Source organism: Neolamprologus multifasciatus, chromosome 11 (assembly GCF_963576455.1).
Source record: "Neolamprologus multifasciatus chromosome 11, fNeoMul1.2, whole genome shotgun sequence".
NCBI lineage: Eukaryota > Metazoa > Chordata > Actinopteri > Cichliformes > Cichlidae > Neolamprologus > Neolamprologus multifasciatus.
Window position 1 is genome coordinate 20,907,863 of NC_140449.1, and position 23,356 is coordinate 20,931,218.

Consider the following 23,356-nt stretch of genomic DNA (forward strand, 5'->3'; position numbering starts at 1 on the left):
AATAAGCTTCTCCAGTCAGTGATCAGTTTATCTGATCTTCTCTAATCTACATCTGTTTCCAAAGTGGCCCTTTGCCACTCTTCCTGCATGCTTGGCTCATGTTCTCCTCTTCTGCGGTTCCAGCGGAGCCTTTAGGTTCGTTTGCTTCTCTTGTGGGGTAGGGAGGGGTCTGCAACCAATCCTGCCAACTAGAGTCTGTCTGGCTCTCAAAAACAAACCACGCCACCACTCGGTGTTTTTCTGTGTGTTGAGGGGGTCGGGTGGGGCTGGAAAGGAAGCGTTTTTGTTCCCAGTTGGCTATTTTAGTAGACCCAAGTGGGTCATTTTGTAATTTGGAGTTATTTTGGGGTGGGGTGGTGTTGATATTGTCTGGTTCATTCGGGGTGTATGTATTTGCTATACCACTTTCACATAATGTGTGGGGAATGCCAGGGATGCGCTACACATCCTGCATATGGCGTCGATTAGTTGTCTTTTTATTAGTATTGTAGAAAGAATTTCTGAATCAACAATTTGAGCACCACAAAACGCACAAATTGTCAAATAAACCCCCAAAGATTATCGTTCTGCTGATATTGGACAACATGCACTCACAGCGATGGCATATCGGGTGATGTTTCTTTCTTCGCACTTCTCCAGAGCACCTTTTAGTTCATCGAAATCGTGGGACTCTCCATCTGTGACTACGATCATCACCTTGGTGGCACCCTCCCTCGCTCCACGCTCAGGACTGAAAGCCTCTGTGCTACAAAGAACGAAAGAGAGACATATAAAGCTTAAAAAAAATATACGTCAGTTGGTCTTACAGATCTTGTGAAACAGAATCAGATCTGAGACGCGGAGAACGAAAGAAAAACGGAGTCAAAGTGTAGCTAGGAAATGGAAAGGGAGGCTACCAGTGAGTATCAAGTAATTTAAATAAACATCCTCTGTAAGATAACACACGATATTAAGCATTTCTCTGAGAAAAAGAAAAGCTAGTAAAAACACTGAGTTTGAGTTGCTTTCATCGAGCGCGATATAAGTGGCCGAAGTCACAGCTGGACCTTTCCACAACTTTATTAGTCCAACTTGACACACATGCATCAGCTGCCAGTTGACTCCAACCGGTCACGGCATGCAGTGTGGATGTGTCACTGCACACAAGAACCACATTTGTGCATTCCAGTCCAGCTGTGCTATGACACACAGACGAAAACTTGACAAACACACAAACAGACCCGAGCTGCACCCCGTTTGTCTGGAGGAAACCTGTTCTCAGTGGGAGCTGATTCAAGCGCCTCAGACTAACACACACACACACACCTACACACACACACACACACACACACACACACACACACATACACACACACACACACACACACACACACACACACACACACACACACAGAGTGAATGAGGCAGAGAAGTCACTGCTAGTGAACTCAGTCATTTTCAGGCCTAACTCCAGCCCTTGACTAAATATAACGTTGTGGTCAGCCGCAAGAAACTCTGAGTTAAAAACAACAGTTTCCCCTATGCAGTCTGCAAATTACATAGGGTGCAGAGTAGAAGAGGAGAAAGAAAGGAGAGGAGTTAAAAGAAAAGGAACAAATGAACGAGAAAAGTACCATTAAGATGAGGAAAAAAAGCAACAAACAGAAAAACTACAAACACACGAATGGAGAATAATGACAATAATGCTACTATAATGCAAACTATAAGTTTTCATTATAAGAACAAGAAGAACAAAGGCAGTAAAATTACATCAAACATTATGAGTGCAAAACCCACTTCGTTGTGCTTATCGTTAAAATTTTGTGAATTATACAGCAGAACAAATTTGATGGGAAAGATTGAAAAGAACGACAGAAGAGTGGGGAGCAGTGGTGGAGACAAGATTGGGGAAAATGAGGATACAAGAGACACAAAAACAGGTAAGAAACAAAGGAAAAATAAAAGGAAAAGCAAGAAACAGATGAGAAAGAAGGACAGGAAGATGAAAGAGCAGAGAAAGTGATGGGAGCTAATTGGGAGGCCTGGCTGTATTTACTAGCCATTTTATGGAGTCATAGCAGTGTGGTAATGACACAGCACAGCGGTTTGTGTGTGTGTACTTTAGTTGTTTTTCTGCGTGTGTGTGTAGAAGGGAATGGTGTGCGTCTCAGACGGGTGGAGCGATAAAAAAAAATTTGTGGCAAATCCAATTCTAGATGGGTTACTTCATGTTAATGAAGCAGTCATCTAGTCTGCAATCAAATTGTACTCTAGTCTGGTACTAGTCTCATTTCATTATGCAAGGAGATACAAAACAATCAAGTTTTAGGTAAAGTGTGTAACTAGACTACACAAGTGGCAGTCAGATTCAGGTCAAGTCCTTGACTTTCCTCCCACAGACAAAAAATGTTCCTCATGCGAGCTGTTATTGTGAGCTTAAAGTTAAAGTTCTTCTAGCAGAGTGAAGAAGCACATGCATAATGTTTGGTGGTGTCATTATTGTGATATGGGACGGAATCTGCAAATGTTGTCATTTTTGTGCCTAAAAATCGAGAGTAAAAACCAAAGCAATCAATGGGTGAAACTTCCAGACAGTCACAGCTGAAACACAGAGTGAGGCTGAGTGACTCCTGGCTGCAAAAAGAAGTAAGACTGTGTTGAACTCTATGAATAAACTACCCTGCTCCTCAATGAATTTAATACCTCACTAAAGTTTTTATAAGAAGTTTATGACCTCGATTCCCAGTTTCAGTTCTTTTTTAACATAACATGATGTTCATTTGGTGATTCATTCTCCTATTTAGAGTCCAACAGATAATAAAGCAGAGAATGCTTTGGGATGGGTCTATTTATTGATAAGTTGTTACTCTATGAGATTGCAGTGTCTCCAGAATCTGAAGAAATCTCTGTGTGCAAGGGACAAGGCTGAAAATCAGAACAGGACCCCTGTGATCCCTCAGGCAGCACTGCATTAAAAGATTCTGTCTGTTCTGTGATCAGACAAATCCAAATGTGAAATCTGACGTTGAGAGGGTCCATCAAACATGTCATCTCTGATGGTATTGGGTTGGATGAGTATCTATTGCATTGGCAGCTTGCACATCTGAAAAGATAACACCAGTGCTTAAAGCTATAGTGATGGACGCAGAACTAAACTTAAACTTAGAAAAACCTAAGCTTAGAAAAACACATTAACACAATAACAAAGTCAGCTTACTATCATCTCAAGAATATTTCAAGGATAAAAGATCTGATGTCTCAACAGGACCTGGAAAAACTAGTCCATGCATTCATCTTTAGTCCATGCATTCATCTTTAGCAACTACAGCTCATTCAGAACTCTGCTGCTCGAGTCCTCACTAAGACCAAAAACATGCACCACATCAGTCCAGCTCTGAGGTCTTTACACTGGCTGCCTGTCCGTCAGAGGATAGACTTTAAAGTTCTGATGCTGGTCTATAAAGCTCTGAATGGTTTAGGACCAAAATACATCAGTGACCTCCTGACCCAGTATGAACCTTCCAGATCCCTCAGGTCATCTGGATCCGGTTTTTTATCAGTTCCCAGAGTCAGAACCAGACATGGAGAAGCTGCATTCAGCTTTTATCCTCCATATCTGGAACAAACTCCCAGAAAGCCTCAGATCAGCTGAAACACTCAGTTTATTTAAATCCAGGTTGAAGACTCTCCTATTCTCAGCTGCATTTGAATAAAGCCTTTACCTATATAACGGTTTCTTTCTTTTTCTTTTTTTTGAGGGAAGGCTTCGCATATTTCAGCAAGACAATGATAAACTCCATACTGCAGCTACTAGACAGCAAGACTTCAAAGTAAGAGTTCAGGCACAGAGCTGGCCTCGTTTTTCCTCAAATTAAATATATTTTCTCAGTTTGAATATTTGATACCTTTTCTATGTTCTCTTGTCAATAAAATGTGGATTTTTGAGACTTACAAATGATTGCATTCTGTTGTCAGCAACCCAACTTTTCTGGAAAAAAAAAAGTCAACGATTGAAAGCAGGGGTTCCACAAACCAACAGATAATGTAACAGCAGGTGAGATACTACCCATCATTTTGCTCCTAATGCAGACTGTGTTTTGTGGAAACACTGCTATGTGTTGTTTCATAGGTCGTGTCACATGATAGCAGATGATAGCTGATATGATTTTTTAGTTGGAGGACTTACTGAAGCATTTCTGTCCTACGTTTGCCTTGAATTTGGCCACCAATAAGTCCTTCTCTGTGATTAGTTTTCACTAACACTAGCTAGCTTAGCTCACACAATCTCTTTATTTTGGGGGGTTTCTTTGTGCATTTTCCCACAGCTGTACTTTTATAGCATGCTTATCAAGTTACGCACAGTAGATCTGGTCAGATTATTTCTACCAAATTAGGTGTGAAATGTTAATCTTTTGAATAAACCACCATTCCTTCTTTCCAGTAGTCCCAAATAGTTCTCCTCCTCAAATAGTTAGCTCTCAAATATGCCAAGCCTCAGAGCAGTCAACTTCAAGTCAAATCGAAATTCCTGATTTTTATGGCATTAGTGTGAATAAAGTCTAAGATCAGTTTAAATCTGCACCGACCGCTCTCCCAGGAGCTCGAAATCTTCTGTTGTTCTTTCGGGAGCTATTTTAGCTAAGTGCTTCATTTTAGGGTTAGGTTTCTCATAAGGAGATGGTTGGGGTAAAGGATGAAAGTTAAACACACAGTGAAGAAGGTTAACGTTGGGGTCAGGAGGTCAGGGAACAAATGCTGTAACTGTCAAGTCTTGAAAGAATAGTTAAAAGGCATCCTCCATGAATTTAACAAGTTATGCATGAGTCCTCAATATGTGTGTGTACGTGTGCACGTGCATACTGTACGTGTCTCTGTGTGTATTTTTACAGCTGTAGCAGAACTACTTGGCTGACCAGTCTGGGTCAGGTCATGCCACACCTGCAGCTGTGCTGAGCCAGCAGCCGGCTAGCCCAGCTCAGCTAATCTCGTTGTTTTTCTTACCCCGTCACTTTCCTGCCAGTGCCAGGGCTGCTATCTGTCCATCTGTGCATGAGTATGTGAGAGTGGAAGTAGATATGTTTATGAGAGTTAGTTTAGAAGTTATCTTTTGATAGTCCCGCCTCTTAATGTCAAGTTAATGCCTATATTTTACTCGTTTACACTTAGACACACATATACAGCATATAACTTAGCCCAACCATCACATTGGGCAGGGAGCGAAGATGACAGTTACAGTGAAAGCAAAAACTGGATTTCCCATCGCTGGCGTTTTAAAGTAAAAAGCTTTAAGACCTTATACTGGTTTCCAGGGACTGCTTTTCCACTACCTTTTACATGTCCAACTTTTACCTTTAAATGTACCAGAAAACAGGAACCCTCCAATTACCTGTGTGAATGTGTGTGCGTGCTCAGAGACACACATACCAAAATAACAGTCACGGCCACACATCAGGTCTGGGTGTGGTGCTCTATGTGGGTATGACTTTAATAAAGGAGGAATTTTGTTTTGAAAAGAAAGATTTTTCACTGACCTGCCAACTTCTTTACACTTGGGTTACCAGCGTTAAAGCCCCCCAACATACCTCTACAAAGTGATGGATGTGTGGAGGAACTGGGTGACAGTGCAGCCATGAGGAAGTTATAGAAGACTGCCTCAAAGGTCCCTTATGCATTTTATCTGGATTTGATCTTGCACACTGTACTAAACCACCACTTATTTCCTTATATATTTTTTATTTGAATTTTGAAGTGGTCTTAAGCAAAGGTCTTTCAATGTTTTTCACTGGTTGATCTTTGAGTCATTTTCAGTCCTTGTACCTGATCATTTTCAGAGGGTTTTTTTTGTTAAATTGCTTAACACTGACTTATGATTTTTACCCTTCAAACGATCAAACAAACAATTTAGCAAAGAAATAATTTTAAATTGCTTTGTTATTGTTGTTATTATCAGCCTGTGCCAAAAAAAACCCAAAGGTGATTGCATTTCTTAGCAAGGTGTGCACTGTGTCCTTAAAAATATTGAGGAAAAAAGCAAAAGTGACAGGCCCAAAAAGCTTTCTAGAGCAGATGAATGGTGTCTAAAAAGACCTGACACAGAACCTGAGAAATGCATCTGGATCATCAGTTGACTGTTCACTGAATCCTCATCAGAAATGGTCTCAGTGGCTGTTGAGAAGCCATTATTAAGCAAGTCAAACAGGGTGAATAGACTGAGGTATGCCAGACTACAGAAGAAACGGACTGAAAATGAGTGGAAACAGTTTTGATGAAGTGATGCATTCATAGTTGAAATTTTTGCTTCATGTGAACATTAGTATATATGTAGGTCAGGGGTGTCCAACTCCAGGCCTCGAGGGCCGGTGTCCTGCAGGATTTAGATCTCACCCTGGGTCAACACACCTGAATTAAATGATTATTTCATTACCAGGCCTCTGGAGAACTTCAAGACATGTTGAGGAGGTTATTTAGCCATTTAAATCAGCTGTGATGGATGAAGGACTCATCTAAAACCTGCCCTTGAGGCCTGGAGTTGGACACCCCTCGACACTGAGTGGAGCCTCCGTCGAGGTTTGGAACTGCATATCAGCTAGTTATGTTGGAGATGCAATACCATCTGGAAACCAGCTACTTCTGAAATTGTTGTTGGGCACTAACCGTTTATGTATAGGGAGTGTAGAGTGGTTTGTTTCAGCTTTTTTGCTTACAACAGCTGCCTGAAATCAGTGAGAATGAACTCAAGAAGTAAACCTGTCCGAACTAAATTATTGGCTGAAAGATCATACATTAAGTCATACATTATGAGAAATCTAATAGTTTTCCATAAATTAAACATGGAGCATATTGTTAGAAAGGAAATTAGAGAAGAAGAAAACAGATCTGATTGCCATTATAACTGAAAATTATACAGTGATCTATTTATAAGCACCAACTATTGTTACAAACAAAAACCAAAGCGTCACATAGATTCCAGTTAACCTGCCAAATCTACAGCATGCTTTAGAATGAGAAAAATCATCCCTGACTAGTAAACTGCCATGCCTACCAGGCTTTTTCAATAGCATGTGCCGTGCGCGTCTCCCGTCCCTCCTGTCGGCTGATGTTCTTGGCGGCCTCCACTACCTCCTGTGTGGTCTGGTAGTCCTTCAGAGACCACTCGTGAACAGCTACCTCACCATACTGCAGAATACCAACCTAAATATGCACACACGAGGGCAAACACACACGTACAGAAACACACAAGCATTTCAACAATGCCACATGTTATTGGTTGTGCCGGCACATAATTGTGGAAAGCAACATCTGAGACTTTTGTTTCTGGGTTGAACTATCTCCTTAAGTACCAGTCCTGTTCTTAAAGCAAACAGTGCACTTGGGGGATTTCTGAATTCATTCAAAAACCAGAGGTATTTCCTCTTCACCTCACATTGCCTGCTACCCCTTACCCCCCACCTCCCCTTTTCATAACTCAGTTCTCCTTTCACTCTTCTAGTTGCTTTGCTTTGAATAATGTCACTAGAAACCTCACTTCCCCTCCCCAACTCACGCAGACACACACACACACACACACACACACACACACACCATCACCAAAACCCCCAGCTCCCATTCCCCTTCAACCTCAAGTGAGCTGGGCTCACGTCCCTTTACATTACTCCAACTATTCTTCTGGACATATTTGCCAAACTGGTTCCTAATACGTCCCTGTCAGCATGTTTTCATTCAAGGGACTAGCTTGTCTTACTGCTCTGGGCTGCAGCTAACAGGTTCCAGATATTTAAGTGGGAGACTCACTCAAATTTAAACCCACAAGTTTCCATTACTAGTGTAAATAATATTTATCGGCTGTGCAAATACACACTGAATTGAAGTTTTACCTGCATCTGGTCTGAGCTGATGTGGAACTTGCTGAGGATGTTACTGAGGAAGTTTTGGACCTCGTACCAGGGGTAGATGCTGTTGGAGCCATCCAGCACGATCACGATGTCCATGTACGTCGGGCACCCTGCCAGATATGGACGTTTAGAAATGTTTGGTTGATTGAAGCAGGCCTGCAACATGTTTCTTTGCCGCACTTTGTGGGTTTTTTGTGTTTGTGTGTGTGTGTTTGTGTAAGTATAGTTACTTTGTGCTGTTGGAGCGATAGTCTCTCTTGGTTCTAGGTCATCGCTGACTGAGGCACAGATGCCAGTGCTGAACATAGATGTACCACACTCTTGTGACCACAGTGGAGCACATGCCTGCAAAACAGATGCACACGCGCGCGCAAACACACACACACACAAGCATCTGTTTTACAGGTGAATTTCACAAGTAGCTGTAATTAATTTGAACAGACTTTATTCTTTTTCACTGTTTGTTTTACGTGCACAAGATGTGTATCAAAGAGTTTAAAACATGGAAATGCGCACACAAACATACCCACAAACACACACAGAAACGCACAAAACGAAAACAATTAAATCAGGGCAGATAGGGAACAAAAAGAAAACAAGTCACAAGAGGGAATAAGTCATGGAAAAACTAGAAGGAGGGAGACTATTGTCGACACGCTGGCAGTCACAGTTGTCATGAGCGGTTTCACAGAGCTGGAGCACAAGACCAGTATGAGCTTGATTGTGCTAAATGTGGGGAGGGTGAGTAAGGAGGTTGGGGAGGGGGCACCCAATAAAAAATATTTCTGCCTTCAAAGCGCGCCGTTTATTTGGCTTTCCATACCAAGAGGAAAGAACAGGGGCGAGTGCAGAGACAAGAGATAAAAAAGAAGCTAGCAGAAAGACAAAAGAAGGAGACTGAAAGTGGGGTGAAGTGGGGGTAGAATGAGAGAAAGAGAAACATCCTGGTTTTTCTTGCCCTGTCATTATGGAAGGGTTTCTCCTCAGGCACACAGACAGGCAGAGAAGAAAGGATGGAGAGAGAGGGATGGGAGGAAACGATGGAGGGAGAAGATTGAGAAAAGCGAAAGAGGTGCTATGGCTTTTGGTAGGTCTGTCATTAACAAAGGGCCGGAGACGCATTCCGATCCTGTTATAGACCTGACCACTGGGGTTAAGATAAACACACACACACACATGCCCGCACACATGCCTGTGCACACGCGCACACAAAAAACCCGCCTAAGCTGGCTAGTGTTTTTTGAACTGTACACGACTCCACGCCCGAAGAAGCAGTAAAAAACCTGGCAGATACCAAAACACGCAAGCACACTTGCCCAACATACACACAGAGTTACACAAAGAAGGCATGTAACACAAACTGCTGTCTCCTCGCTAAAGCAATAAGTGTGTGGGTCTGCAAGCCAGAAGCCTCAGAAGTGCAGAAATTAGGATAAATGAGTGAGTAAGATTTCAAGAAGTTTGTCTAAAAGCTAAAGTCTTAAACCTAAACTCGAGTTAGATTCTGTCCATAAACGTTGCTTTGCACTTGACTTCATCAGCTTGACTTTGAATCATTCATGTCTGGTTATTGTGTCAGTAACTACAAGCTCTGTAAGTTCTCACATTGATTAGAGTCATGGTAAAAGGAAAATACACCCTCCTTAAATTCTAAGGTTTTACCTATCAGGACATAAAACAAATTATGTGGTCCTCACGAGGTTCGAAAAACTATTTAAATACAACCTACATTGACAACCAGCACACTGACATACTGCAGCTATTGACTATTGACCAGTGGCTCCAAAACAAGATCAAATCATGACCTCTCCACCACTGTGCTTGACAGTATGTATGAGGTGTTTGCACTGATATGCTGTGCTTGGTTTTCACCAAACATGGTGCTGAGACTTATGACCAAACAGTTCCACTTTGATCTCATCTGTTAAATAGACATTACTCTAGAAGTCTTGTGGTTAGCTACTTTACTGTGTAACACGCTGATTGAGGCCTGTACTGTCTGAGATGTGGCTCTTGGGTTTTTTGCAGTTTCTCTGAGCATTGTAGAGTTTGACTTTGAAGTGAATTTTCTGTGACTTGCACTCCTGAGAAGATTGGTAACTGTCTTGAATGTTTTCCACTTGTTTGGAAATGGGTTTAAAACACCTCCCCAGACTATGTAAATGTGCAAATGCATGTCCAAAATTAAAGAAAAGAAAGAGGAGGATCAGTGAACTGCTTGTGGTCAAATCTAAATTCAACTAAAAACACTCGAAGGGAGCGAATTCATCAGAATTCTATTGAACAAACTCGACCTGGTCTGACCACATCCCTTCAGGCTCCCACCCATCAACCCACTGCCCATGTAGGAAAAATAAAAAGCCCCGTTTTTCAGTGTTGATGCCACATACCAGGAAGCCATCAGGTGAAGTTGGTGTGAGGGTCATTCCCAAGTGAGAATTCCTCAGATTTTTTGAAGCGTTCTGGAGAGCCGTCTCACCTGAGCGAGACAAACATCTTAGCATTGAAGTAACAAATCCAAACATGAATTGAGGATTTTTTTTCCTGCATATTTTCTTCAACTCATAGTTTCTCTCACCTAGATTCACTTTTTTGCAGCTTGAGTTCTTCTCCCGTCCCACGTTGCATTTGTAAACATCTCCTTTCCTGTTGTTGGGCGGCCCGTCCCAGGGAGCACCAACCAGCATCCTTTACGGAGTAATTCATTCATCATCAAAATGTCATCCATCGCCCGCTTTGTGTACATGTTATGACAGTTTATTTATGACTGTGTGGTTCCATTAGATTATATCTGACTGTCTCCCTCACAGACTTACGATTTCTCTCCATCTGCTTCATGCTGCAAGACGGAGAAACCGAACAGCGCGTCCTCTGGACCGGTGAATATGCGCGGGTGCTTTACATCTATGTTGAAACACTGACAAAGCTCTGGAAGACACGACAAAGAACATTTTAAACACTGATGACAAAAACAGACAACAAAACTTTGCTCACTTAACTGAATTTTGTTCAATTAAATAATACGACCACAAAGAAAAGTGGCATGCTCCAATATTTCAGCAAATAAATCAACTGAATCAAGCTGAACAAGAACAAACACTTTAATGGATAACATTAAAACTACAAACAGATAATGCTAATCCTCTCATTCAGAGTCCCTTGGGACAAGGCATTGGTAACAAAATCCCCATGAAATGTTGCAGATCCCAGTCTGATTTTTTTCTCTCACATAAAAAATTATAGGGGGGAAGCTGTGCATTCAAAGAAAAGTTTGAAGTTCAGATTTTAAATATTAAACTAACCAGTTAGTTAGGTGGTTGATTTAGTATACAAACTGTAACTGGGGAAAATGCTGGAATTGTAATGGTATTAAAACCATAACTTTTAAAGCATCCATCCATCCTCTTCCACTTGGAGCTGTAGTGTATCACTGTTATAGGGTGAGAGGTGGGGTACAGCCAATCTGTTGCAGGGCTAACACAATGGACAGGCAGCTATTCATGCTCACTTTCACCTTTTTAGCCAATTTGGAATAATCAGTTACTCTTAAAGCCTGGCGTGCATGTTGAACTGTGGGAGAAAGCTGGAGTACCCGGAGAGAACCCCCACAGACACAAGGAGAACATTCAAACTCCTGGCCTGGATTAAAACCCACAACCTTATCGACATGCTAGTACAAATATAAATCCTTCCATCTACCTCTCCAACTTATGCTTTTTTATTTATTCATCTATTTTTGCTCTGGAGCACTAAAGTTAATGCACTTACATAAACTTTATTCATAAGCTGTCAAAGGCCAGTGAAAAACTTGGACAACTGTGTGCACTACGTGTAGTTAGAGCTACAGTGAAGAGTAAGATTATTATTTCATGTCTTGGCCTTGGAGAAGAGGATTCGAGGGGACAGGGGGTGGTGGGTAGGGGGGTGTCAAAAAGATGGATAAACAAAGTGACCAAAGGCCGTCTCTGAGGAAAAAGAGAGTTCAGTCTAAGGGGAAAGAGGGAGACGAGAGGGAAGAGAAGAAGCAAAGCAAGGAAGGGTGTGGGTTAGAAAAACTCTTAAATATAGTGAGCTCCCTGTTATGACACACAAGCCTGCCCTTCATACTTACAGGGAGAAGTGAGGGAGACACAGTGAGATGGTAGCTCACTGACTTGTTTACATCTGTATGTAAGCTGAAGCATGTTTGAGCTGGTCGGTGCTGATGATCAGAGCTAAACTAAGTGAATAAAGATTTAGGAGTCAAAGAGCCTGAAAATAAATAACACAGATGTTTCAGCTTCCATTTGAATCATTTTAAAAGGGAAACATTAAAAAAGATTGAACTGGGTGCAGCAGAAAAACAGACCCTGGACTGTTAATTCATATACATTTATTCCTCATAAGCACCTGACACATAAGTGACCCACTAATATACTTTTTATTAGTCCTTTATTTATCTAGGTAAATAATCTCATTGAGATTAAAAATCTCATTTCCAAGAGAGACCTGCATCATGGCAACAAAAGTCTATACACTGCAGTCTATACACTGTAGTCTACACTGTAGTCTACACTTATACTACTGTGTAAACACAACATCCTGCGATGAAAATGTAAAAACATTTTTAAAGCAAATTATTTAAAATGGAAAGATCGCATCTTGGGATTTTTATACTACCCTGGTTCAAAAAGAGAGAGCACACACGTCATTTTAGGATGCTATTACAGTTTTTCTCCATTGGTTTGGCTCATTTCTTGAAACAGAAATTACATTCTCAAAATAACATGGACAAACCTCTAAACCTCTTGGCAAATGTTCACAACAGAATGGCATTTCTCATTCATTTTATCAAATGGCAAATGCCTTAGTACATGTCTCAATTGTCTCAGTGCATCTTTGCAAATGATTAAGTACAAGTAGCCTACAGTTATACAGTTAGCCCACATTTAGCACATTTTCCAAATGAATAGATCTTGTAGATCTAAAGTGATTAGTTGATTCTCAGTCTAATGATCATTCTCTCCAAAACATGTCAGCATGATTTCATTGTATAAGTACTCACATGCACAACCGTCTGTTCAATTGTCAAAATTGGTCAAGAACATAATACCATGAATACCATATATGAATTTCTTTGAATATTTGATAAACTGATGACAGTCATTGACAGTCAGGTGAAACTAGGTGTCACACGCAGGTGTGTTCCATGATTGTGTACTGCCAAACACAGATGTATAGAGCTTGACCAGAGCCAGTCCGATCTCTGAACATGGATAGACAAGGCCAAGCAAACGGACAAGGGGAAGTTCTTCCTCAAGGAAGAGGAGGAAGAAGAAGAAGAAGAGGAGGACTGAGAATGCGTGGTGGAGGAATAGGGGGAAGAGGAGGCCGAGGAGCACGAAGACACTGTGCTGTCCCGAATGAAATTCGGGCCACAATTATAGACCATGTCATAAACCATGGCCTCACAATGTCAGAGGCAGGTCGTCGAGTGCAGCCTAATGTGCCTTGCTCTACAGTCTCCTCCATCATCCAAACCTTTCGCAGGGAAAACAGGTATGTACTCTATGTAATCTATAATGGAATTATATGTTATATAGGACAGGGCACTATGCGTGAGGCAAAAAATGTATAACTTACTGTAGAGATTTTGTGTGCATCTGCCTACAGTGGTAGGTCTATACTAGCAGGTGGAGAGGACTAGTGGAATGTTTTGATACTAAATATGACAAGAAATATATTGAACAAATTACTGTAAACTATGGAATTACCTAATTCATACAGTTTAGAGTAGTATTCCAGTCACTGTGCAGCGAGAGAATTAGTACAGCAACCACTGAATAAGTCCTTGTTTTTTGATTTTGTGTTCATACAATTTACTACTGTAATGTACATTTTCTTTTTACATATGTATGAAACTTTCTTTGCGTGTGAATAAAAAATGGTTATAATTTCCTTGGTAGTGTGAGTGCAATCTGTGATGTCAAACCTTGGAGGCTACTCTTTTCTGTTGTATATTGTTGGTCCTCTGCCATAGTGACAAAACATCTAAACATTTTGTATGGCAGTACTCACACAATGCCAAAGGGATGATGCATTTTGGGGGCACTGACTATTCAGATTAGAAAGAAATGTAGTTTTGACACATGAGTGAACTGTTTTAGGGGAGATATGAGCTTTTGCAGGTGGACCATGTTGTTGTGATCAACCATCCAGGTTTATTTTGACAAAAGCACCAAGAATGATGAGAATGTCCGATCTGTGTCGAGAAATGAGCCAAAGCTATTGAGAAGGATCTTTGCCATTTTGGAGACACTGACTGTTTAAATGAGAAAGAGATTTAGATTGAAGCCTGAGTGAACAGTTTTGGAAGAGATATGAGCATTTGCAGGTGAGCTATAGTGTTGTGCTAAACTGTAAGAGTGTTTTGCCAAATGATCTTAGAGTTTTGAGAATGTAATTTCTGTTTCAAGAAATGAGCCAAACCAATGGAGAAAAACTGTAAATAGCTTAATTAAATAAAGCAAAGAAACCAAAGATTAGTAGGAGTGGTTGTCAGCAGATCAGTGTATATGCAGGGTAAGTGTACGAGTGAGTGCAAGAGAGGAGCAGAAAAAGAGCCCCCACGAAGGTCTGGCAGGGCTGCTCAGGTATGTTACATCCCAAATTGGGTCTGCTCCATCCACCAGTTACCCGGAAGAGACAGACAAAGGCAACAAAGAAAACAAGGTCAGCCCTGTGGCCGTCACAGTAGAAGCAGAATTTAGCTGTTGTGAGCAACTTCATGTCCAACTGCAAGTTATATTTGTTTCATTCATAACAGAACAGCCAGTGTCATCATTTACTGCGAGTATTGAGTATCTAGCTGTCACATAGTGAGGGAGAAAGGGCAACAGTTACCTTTGAGATGTAGTGGAGGACAGGAAGTACTGGAGAAGTCATGAACAAACTCACAAATCCCTAAATTTGTGTTTAAATGCTAGAAACCAGGCTTTCTGCACTTTTCTTCATTCAGCCTGTGTTTAGTGGTGACTCGAACAAAATTCTGTCATGGATCCAAATTTTGGTGACTCTTAAGTTACACTGTGCAAGGAGTATTTAAGTTGTAGCTGAGGTAATGCTTTAGTGAGGTTGGTGTATTTTTTGGGGTTTCTGTCAACTTGAAATTAGAGCCTGGTCCCTTAACTTGGTATTTTTAAAGCACCCAAGTTAAGCTTCACGTATTATGCTTTGTGTTGGGTTGATCTGGTTGACTTATTATTTAATAACTCAATCATGCATTACCAATTGACGTAATATAACTAAGTTATTCCAGCATTTCTCTTTTTTCAGTGTACATACAGGTGACATACGCTGAACGTGACATGTGAAACAAATGCAATTTATCTGAGATTTATCTGATTTTGGCTTCATCTTTTGCATTTCAAGCTACATGTAGCAGATAGCAGGTTATTTCCAAACACCCATAAATAGACTGAGTGTGTAATGGACAATACAAATTAAAGAAAATGTTGTCAAGCAAACATTTAAGCAGATATATATGTATTTCCTGTTTCCACTGAAGTGGTTGAAAGTAGCTTACAGGATATGAGCCAGCTGGTATTTCTTGCCTACACAGTTCCCCATAGATTAAAGAGAGTCATCGTGTATTATTTTCAGTTCAGACTGAGACACACTCTGCAGCTCTCAACAGTCGGTATTTAACTTGTCCCACTTGTGTGTCTACTGTATGTTATTTGTAGGGTGTGTTGGATGTGGTTGCTAAAATGGGCTTTCAGAATGGCTTCAGTTTACTGAGCAGTTTAGCAACATCTACAGTTCCTTCGTAACAGTTCTGTAACTTCTCCAGTACCCCCAGACTGGGAAGCAGACCAAAACACTGGTGGCATGATTATGAAACAGCTGCTTACACACTTGTGTCCAGGTACTTTCCCACAACTAAACACAGACAGTTACAATTCTGTGCAAAAGTCTTGCCTCACTCCTCAATTATTTATACTTTGCTTCTAAGGAGCCACAGTTTCCTAAAGTTTTTAAAATGGTGTTGAGCAATAGTTCTCCGAGCTTTCTGAAGGTCTGAAAGTTTTTCTTTGGACATTGGCTGCTTTTTCACTCATTTTTAGTCAGGTCCTTGTATCTAACAATTTTTCAGAAGAATATTTGTTTGTTTGCTTTTAAAACACTTGACACTGACCTATAAATCATTCAGGTTAACCCAAAGTATAAACCAGTGTTGTCTCAACACATAACGGACAATTTAGCAAAGCACTCATTTTAAACTGTATCTTTAGACACTTTATTGCAAAGAGTCTGTATGAACAAGCATTATTTGTTTCCATTTTTTTACTCGAATCAATGAAAAATGTAAGATAAGCCAGGTCTGACGGGCATAAAATAATATTTTTGTACCAGCAAAATGATTCCCAAGTGCTATTAGCTCAAAACTTGTTTTTGTGTCAGCGTAGTGTCATAGTGCCACAGCATTATCTTAAAGCCAGCAAAGACACATGACTGAAGCCTAATCAGAGTTGGTCTCAGTTGAAGACACGGCTGCGTTTTACCAAATTACACAAGAAATGGAAGAAAAATCAGTGGCAACAGGTCTGATGGAGTGATCATCCAAATTTGAAATTTATTGTTAAAATTCTCATCAGTGTGTATGGAGAAGGTCAGTGGCGAGGTTTTTGCATTTGCTGCATTTCAGAGAGTAGGGCTGGAGATCTTGAAACTGATGAAATTATGAACACAGAAAAGTACCATCAGATTTTTATCCACCACACATTACCATCTGGAAAGCATCTGATAGCCAGAAGCCTGATTTTCCAGCATGAAAATGATCCCAATCACATTGCCAATGCAGTAAAAGTATACCTGGATAGAAAACCTCATAAAGGAGCACTGTGAGTCATGGACTGGCCTCCCCAGAGCCCAGACCTCAACATCAGTGAAGCAGTGATCTTCTTGATGGAAAACAGAACAAAAGCTTTGAATGACATGAAAGCTGCCTGAGAGAGTGCAGGCTGTGGAAACAATAAAGGTGGTCATATCAAATATTGACCTTCAAACTCATTAGAATTGTACAAACTTCATTTGTGCCTTACACACTGTATTTCCACGTATTCTTGCGCATATTTCAATAAATCGCTGCACGTATTTCTCAGTTTCCCAGCAAAATATAAAGAAACGAGGGGCGAATCAAGACTTTTGCACAGGATTGTACCTCCGCCAAGCCAATCAGATTGGGATTCCACTTGGTTTAGAGAATGAAACTAGATATGTTCAGTGTTTCTTTTCCGTCCCTGCTCATGCTTTTCTCACACACTGTAGTTTCTTCTACCTGCTTCTTCACTTTTCTCTAAAGATTGTCTTTCTTGTAATATAACTGCATTGTCACACACATTTCGTCTGGTTTTATCTACATAGACGTACTCGCCACATACACCTACAAAGATGGAGGTTTTCAGACATGGCAACAGCAGATTTTCTGGTGTAGATTAAGTTATGTCAATAAATTATTACACGCAGAGACTTTTTGTCTGTCACCACTTTGAGTTTGACTTTATTGGTTGTAATTTACCTTGACGACAACTGGATGAGAACAGCACAGTGATGCAGTGGTTAACCTGTCACCTCACAGTAAGAAGGGTTCGGGTTCAAACCTGCTGCCAATGGGTTCCCTTGATTTTATCATTTGAATGTTCTTCTTGTAGCTTTCTGGGCTCCCTCCAATGTCCATGAAAGCTAAATTGTTTGTGTTTTCTAAACTGGCCATAAACTACATTAGCCCTGTGATTGATTCTGACCCTATAATAGCCATAAGGGGAAGATAAATGTGGTTGTAAAAAGACTCCTGACTTGGCCTTTGAAAGCACTTTCCTGCTGAGCTTATAGTCTCACTCTTTTTCTCTTTTTTTAAATAAAAAATGATGGGCATTTTACAAAAGTTGGTCATACTATGGTTCACTAAGCAGGTTTCTATTGATTAAAAGATAGAGGGAAGGCGAGATGAGACAATTCACCAACATGACCCTAACATAGGTAACACAAACCTAACCTGCTGAGCTCACTGCACCACAAAAAATTCAGAGACTTATACTGGATGTTTTGGTGCATGCTTAATCATCCAGGCAGGTAAATCCCCAAAAGTTCATCTGGACGTAGCATTTTCGGTGGGAGAAATGTTTCCTCTCTTGGATGAGTGACAAAACGTTTCTCCCACTGAAAACTCTACGTCCGGATGAACAGAATCAACTTTTGGGGATATACTGGATGTTGGAACAACAGAAGGCTGATTATTGGCCCGTACAAATAAACGTGCAATTTAATTCGATTTAGTGTAGCTCCAAATCACAACAACAGTTCCCTCAAGCTGCTTTACAGTGTAGAGTAATGATCCTACAACATTAGAGAGAAAATCCCAACAGTTCGATGACCAGCTTACACATAATTTTTCCAACTGCACCAAACAACAACCAATTTTTAGATCAACTGATCAATTAGTTCATCATTAAGTATTAATAGCATTGCAGTGATGTTAATAAAATGTAATTATTTTCGCAAAATTAGGTCTTCTGGTTACACATTTACAGTTAATTGAGTGAGATATAAATGATGTAATAAAAAAGTCTATTATACTAACTATGTTATTCTAAAAGTGTTTATATTTAGTCGTCTATACTGGAAGAACCAATGAGCATTGTCTCAAACACTGCCTCACAGAGCTGCTGGCATGGTTATAGACCCTTAAGTCTTGTTTCTGCTGATTTTGCACATCAGCGCAAGCTTCCAGTATTTCTTTATCCAAGCCTCCAGTGACTAAGATGAGCCTCATGCATCTATCCAGTTCTACACAGATGTTTTAACAGGCTTCAGCATTGGGGATCCGCGTAGGCAGCAGTATAATAATTCTGCAGTCTTTATTTCCCTTGCCAGAGAAAGAAAATCCATTTTCCCAGGCTTTTTGCAATTAGCTATTCTTTCAGATTGACACCCACCACCTGTCTTACACACTGCAGTAAACTGTTTCTCTCTTTTCTTGAGACAATGTCACCCACACTCCAACTCCAGATTTCTTCCCACATCAAAGCAGGGATCTGATAACAGCTCCTGCTACTGATTTTCTCTTTTATCCTCGTGTTTAGCTCATTCTCTCATGAGCCTTAAATTGCTCATTTTATTTATTTTTTGCCCACTGTGCTATAAAATGAGCAGACACACACGCTATAAATGCACCACAAGGACAAATCTCCTGTCTCAACCCCTGCAGCTTCCAGAAAACTATACCATCATTCCCTGTTTTCCCTGTCCTCTGGTTGTATTTTCATCTTGGTTTATATATGACACTTTACCACAAGCTGTCTGACCACCCATTGCCATGACAACTGCCGGCAAACATTTATCAAGCCAAACTAAGTCCAGATTCTCTCAACCACACACTCAGCTCTGGGCGCTACTGCTGCTTGATGTGAATGGTTGCGATTGTGTAGTACAGTATATGTATGTGCATGTGTGTGCACATGTCAGGCAAAAGGAATGGAACTTAGCACTACAGTGTTTGGGGGACTACAGAGACATGCCAGCATTTAGAGCATTAACTAAAGACAATGATGTATATCCCTGTCCTCTTTAATTTACACGTCTGACTTACAGCACCTCTGTGAAATGTCCTTGAGCAGAGATGTCTTATTCAGTCTGTTTCTGTCATCTGTATAGAAGTGACTCATAATGTTCCTCCACTCATTCTCCCTCCTTCACCTCTTCTTACACCCTTTCACAGATTTTCTCTCCATTATCTCCATCGTGTTCTGTTCTCATCTCTGTCACCCTCTCGTGGGGAATGGGGGTGGACGAATAAGAGGGGGAGTAGGAATGAAAGTCAGCGAATTATGGGAGAGTAAAAGAAAACACGCAAGAAGATAGCTGGGAGAATAATAGCAAGGATTTATGAATGAGCAGTGAAACAGAGTGAAATATGCACACACACACACACACACACACACACATGCAAACACACCTGTGTTTGACATCTCAGTAAAAGCATAGCAGAGTGTAACAGACATGAGATGCCTGCTGACCTCATCAGGGGAGTTCTGCTGAAGCCATTAACATTACACACATACTCACTCACCTACATGCTCCTGTGTGACACATGCTCAGGCTTACAAACTCACACGCAGGGACGAGCGTAAACACTAAGCTACTGCACGAATTAAAATAGAGGCTACATGGTTAAAAAGGTGAAAAAAACGTCGGCTTGTTCATGCTTTATTGAAACGTGTAATGGAGTGTAATGTGTAAAACCACACCACAGGCTGCTGGTGTTTCTATGAAGGGTATATGCGCCGGTGAGTGTAAAGCGTGAAACATTCGTACCCGATGCATTCCTCATTCATTCCTTGGGGTCTGAACAAGGGTGAAAATGGGCAGCGTGGATAATCACGCCACAAATTGCCACAAATTGCCACAAATTGCCACAAATGACCACAAATGGCAACATTTCATTCTATAGATTAACTTCAGCGACTGTGTGTGATTTGACACAGGTACAGATTTAACATGCCTTGCAAAACATAATCTCAACGCCTATTGATCTAATTTTGCATCGTGGTTGCATGGCGTAGGGCAGCAGTTAACCACTGCTTATCAGCTGCATCAGTATGCAGACAACAATGGCCTTTTTCTTCACTTTCTTTCTGGTGGGTGGGAACGTCTCGGTTTGTTCTGTGGCACAGCGAACATGAGTACTGAAGGGGAGCTGATGTTCATGCTCCATGAAGAAACACACATGGCACAGGCACCCTATTAGGGGAACTTTAGACATCAAGTCTAAGAGATGGCTGATATGGCCGGTGAGGTCGTGTTACACAGCTGCCAGGGTTTGTATGTGTCAGCTATAAGCGGATATGAACCGGTAACCTTTTGGCTCTGAGTACACATATATCTGATGGTAGCTGGAGACCTCCAACAAAAATGAAATATGTCCTCAGTTCAAACATATGTGATAGATTTACTAAAGGATCTGACTTTGTACCAAGAACCGGTACTCTTTAGGCACAGCTTCCTTTACCTTTGATTTATTTGGCAAATGGAGTGTGTCCAGGTGTTTTAAGATGCCTGCTTTCCTTCTTTAAGCACAAAATCATCTGAGGAATGTCTTCATGGTCAGTAGTTTACTGTCACACAGTGTTAAGTGGGCCTCAGGGAGGCTGCCACACCATCACTGGCACATGCTGTCTTTTAAAGTTGAGGGAGGTTAATCACCAGTAAGAGAGTGCTGAGTGAGGGGTAAGGAACTGGGCAGTGGAGCGACACCAGAGCCTTGTTTTACACAGAGATGAATATACTTAGATTTGTGTTCACAGCGTTGGGTTAACTGAATTAACTGAATGAATAACTTCACCTTATTTTAAACTGTCCTTCAGTTTTGTTTGGCTTTTTAAAGAAATGTAACAGGTTTTTTTTTAAAGGTCTGAAATATAGGCTGAGATGTGGCTCTTACCTTTAAGGAGGAGGATAAACTCCAGGCACAACAGGTATTTACGCAGCTCCATTTATGAATCCGAATGAAAGAAGTCTCTCTTTAATGTTTTTTCCCCCCTTTTCCCTCGTTTATTAAGTGGAAATGAGGAGCGTCGTTGCCCACCGCACACATACACAGACACACTTGTTTTCAGCTTTTTCTCTTTCCAAGAGATGCGTAAAAGTCGGCCAAACTGTGCCGCGGTGGATGCCACGTGCGTGAATGGGGTTCAACTCCAGGAGCTTAAATACTGATTCAAATAGAATAAACCGGTCGAAAACGAAAAATCTGGCTATGATTTTCTTCTCCTTCTCGTCTTATGTTAACGTGAGCGAAAACGTCTTAAAAATGTAAAAATGAAAAATCAACTTTGTGACGTCTCAGTGACCCATGGCGTGACAATAACTGCACCTGTCCCATCCAACAAGAGGCCGCAGTTCCGACTCATTAAACCATTACAAATGTGTAACGCCTTCACAAACAGGCAGGCAGCAGCTTTATCCCTCCAGACTCCGGAGCGCGTCTTTGAAGCTCAAACTCCTCTGACAGAAACTCCGCTCATCAGTCCCAAAGTCTGAGGAGCACTGTCGTGAGCGGTATCTTTGACAGCACGTTATCCATGATCCACTCCGCTTATTTCTCTTATTTTAGGCTCCCCCGCTTCTCTGTCCGTGTAAACATGTGTCTCTAGTAACGGATTTCTCTCAAGTTGAAATGAAAGAGTGCATTTATCCTCACAGCTCCCCTCCCTCCATCCACCAGACTCCTCTCTGAGAAACTGGTTCACAAACCTCAAACCCACATCTCCCCTTTCTCTCCTCTCCTCGCACTCGTTTTTCTTTTTCAAACACTCAGACCGTTTCTCTCTCCTGTACACTTTTCTTCTTTTTTATGATTTACGAATAAGGAGTCAAATTTCACCAAACTGTTTTTGGCACCGTTTCTATGTGCCTGCAACGGGTGAGAATCAGAGTCAGTTACTGACTGCAGTTAATACAACATTAATCAATCCTTTTTTTCTTTCAGAAACCGTAAAAGGCAAAACAAGTGTCACACTGGCAGGGGGATGTGCTCAAAACTTCCAAATCAAATGCTGCTAAGGGGGGAATAATGATTTATAGCACTCATCATTTCATAAGACTTAAGAGAGGCTTAGTAAGAGGTGGCCTCTCATTAAAACCAAATTTGGTTTTATGTACCAAGCGCTACTTCTGCTGTGACAGATCAAAATGTCTGATGGAAAGGTGACATGAATCTGAGTCACATGGAAATGAAACAGAACCAAGTGCTCTGAAGTCACATTAAATTAGCTAACACAAAAACTGTGGACAATAAACATTACTGGAACAGTTATTTGAGATACTTCTGCTTAATTATTTACGAATTAATGATAAAATGTTTAATTCTGTGCTTTAGAATCAGTGCTGTAAAGTCACCCTTTGTTGAAATTCTTCTAGCCTAATGGGCATCGCTTCAAGCATGACAAGGGCACCATCTACAGGACAACAGATGTCAATGAATGCTTTGATGAGAAAAGAAATGCCGTAAACCACCGGTTATTGTTTTCACCGTCACCTTATCTCAGCCCCAGCAGGCAACAGTAAGAGGTTTTGGGATAACATGTCATAAAAACACCAAATTAAGAGATTCATTTTTCAAGAATGGTGCTCATTCCTTCAGTAGGTTTTCAGAGATTTGGGGAATCCAAAACAAGGAGCACTAATGTTGCTTTTGAGGCTTGTGGTGACTTATTACTTAATGGTGTTTTCCCATCTGTTATCCAACTCACAATGCTACACTAGCATAAAGTGGCCCAAAAGAGTAATCTGAGCATATAATTTCAGCACATGTGTTCTGCCATGCATCACACTGAGGCTTTTGATAACTAACTGATCAAAAGTAAGAACACATAAAAAGGCAAATCTCAAATAAAATCTTGCTTATCCAAGTTCACCACATCCTTAAATTTCAGTCATGCAGTGAT

The 23,356-nt window shown here is 40.9% G+C and overlaps 1 protein-coding gene across 2 annotated transcripts in view; it reads right to left on the bottom strand.

The window, feature by feature from the left end:
- itga10 (integrin, alpha 10) overlaps nucleotides 1-22,220 on the bottom strand; it is a 31,785-nt gene extending 9,565 nt beyond the window's left edge. The window contains exons 1-8 of one of the 2 annotated variants that reach the window (XM_085176616.1): nucleotides 21,352-22,211; nucleotides 10,688-10,799; nucleotides 10,450-10,559; nucleotides 10,262-10,350; nucleotides 8,102-8,216; nucleotides 7,854-7,981; nucleotides 7,022-7,170; nucleotides 595-745 (exon numbers count right to left, since the gene is read on the bottom strand). In XM_085176616.1, coding sequence (XP_085032742.1) covers nucleotides 595-745; nucleotides 7,022-7,170; nucleotides 7,854-7,981; nucleotides 8,102-8,216; nucleotides 10,262-10,350; nucleotides 10,450-10,559; nucleotides 10,688-10,799; nucleotides 21,352-21,403 — 906 coding nt within the window. In that variant the 5' untranslated portion in view covers nucleotides 21,404-22,211. Of the gene's footprint in view, nucleotides 1-594; nucleotides 746-7,021; nucleotides 7,171-7,853; nucleotides 8,217-10,261; nucleotides 10,351-10,449; nucleotides 10,560-10,687; nucleotides 10,800-21,351 lie in introns of both variants that reach the window. The other variant, XM_085176614.1, reaches the window with a different exon arrangement.
- Between the last annotated feature and the right edge of the window lie 1,136 nt (nucleotides 22,221-23,356).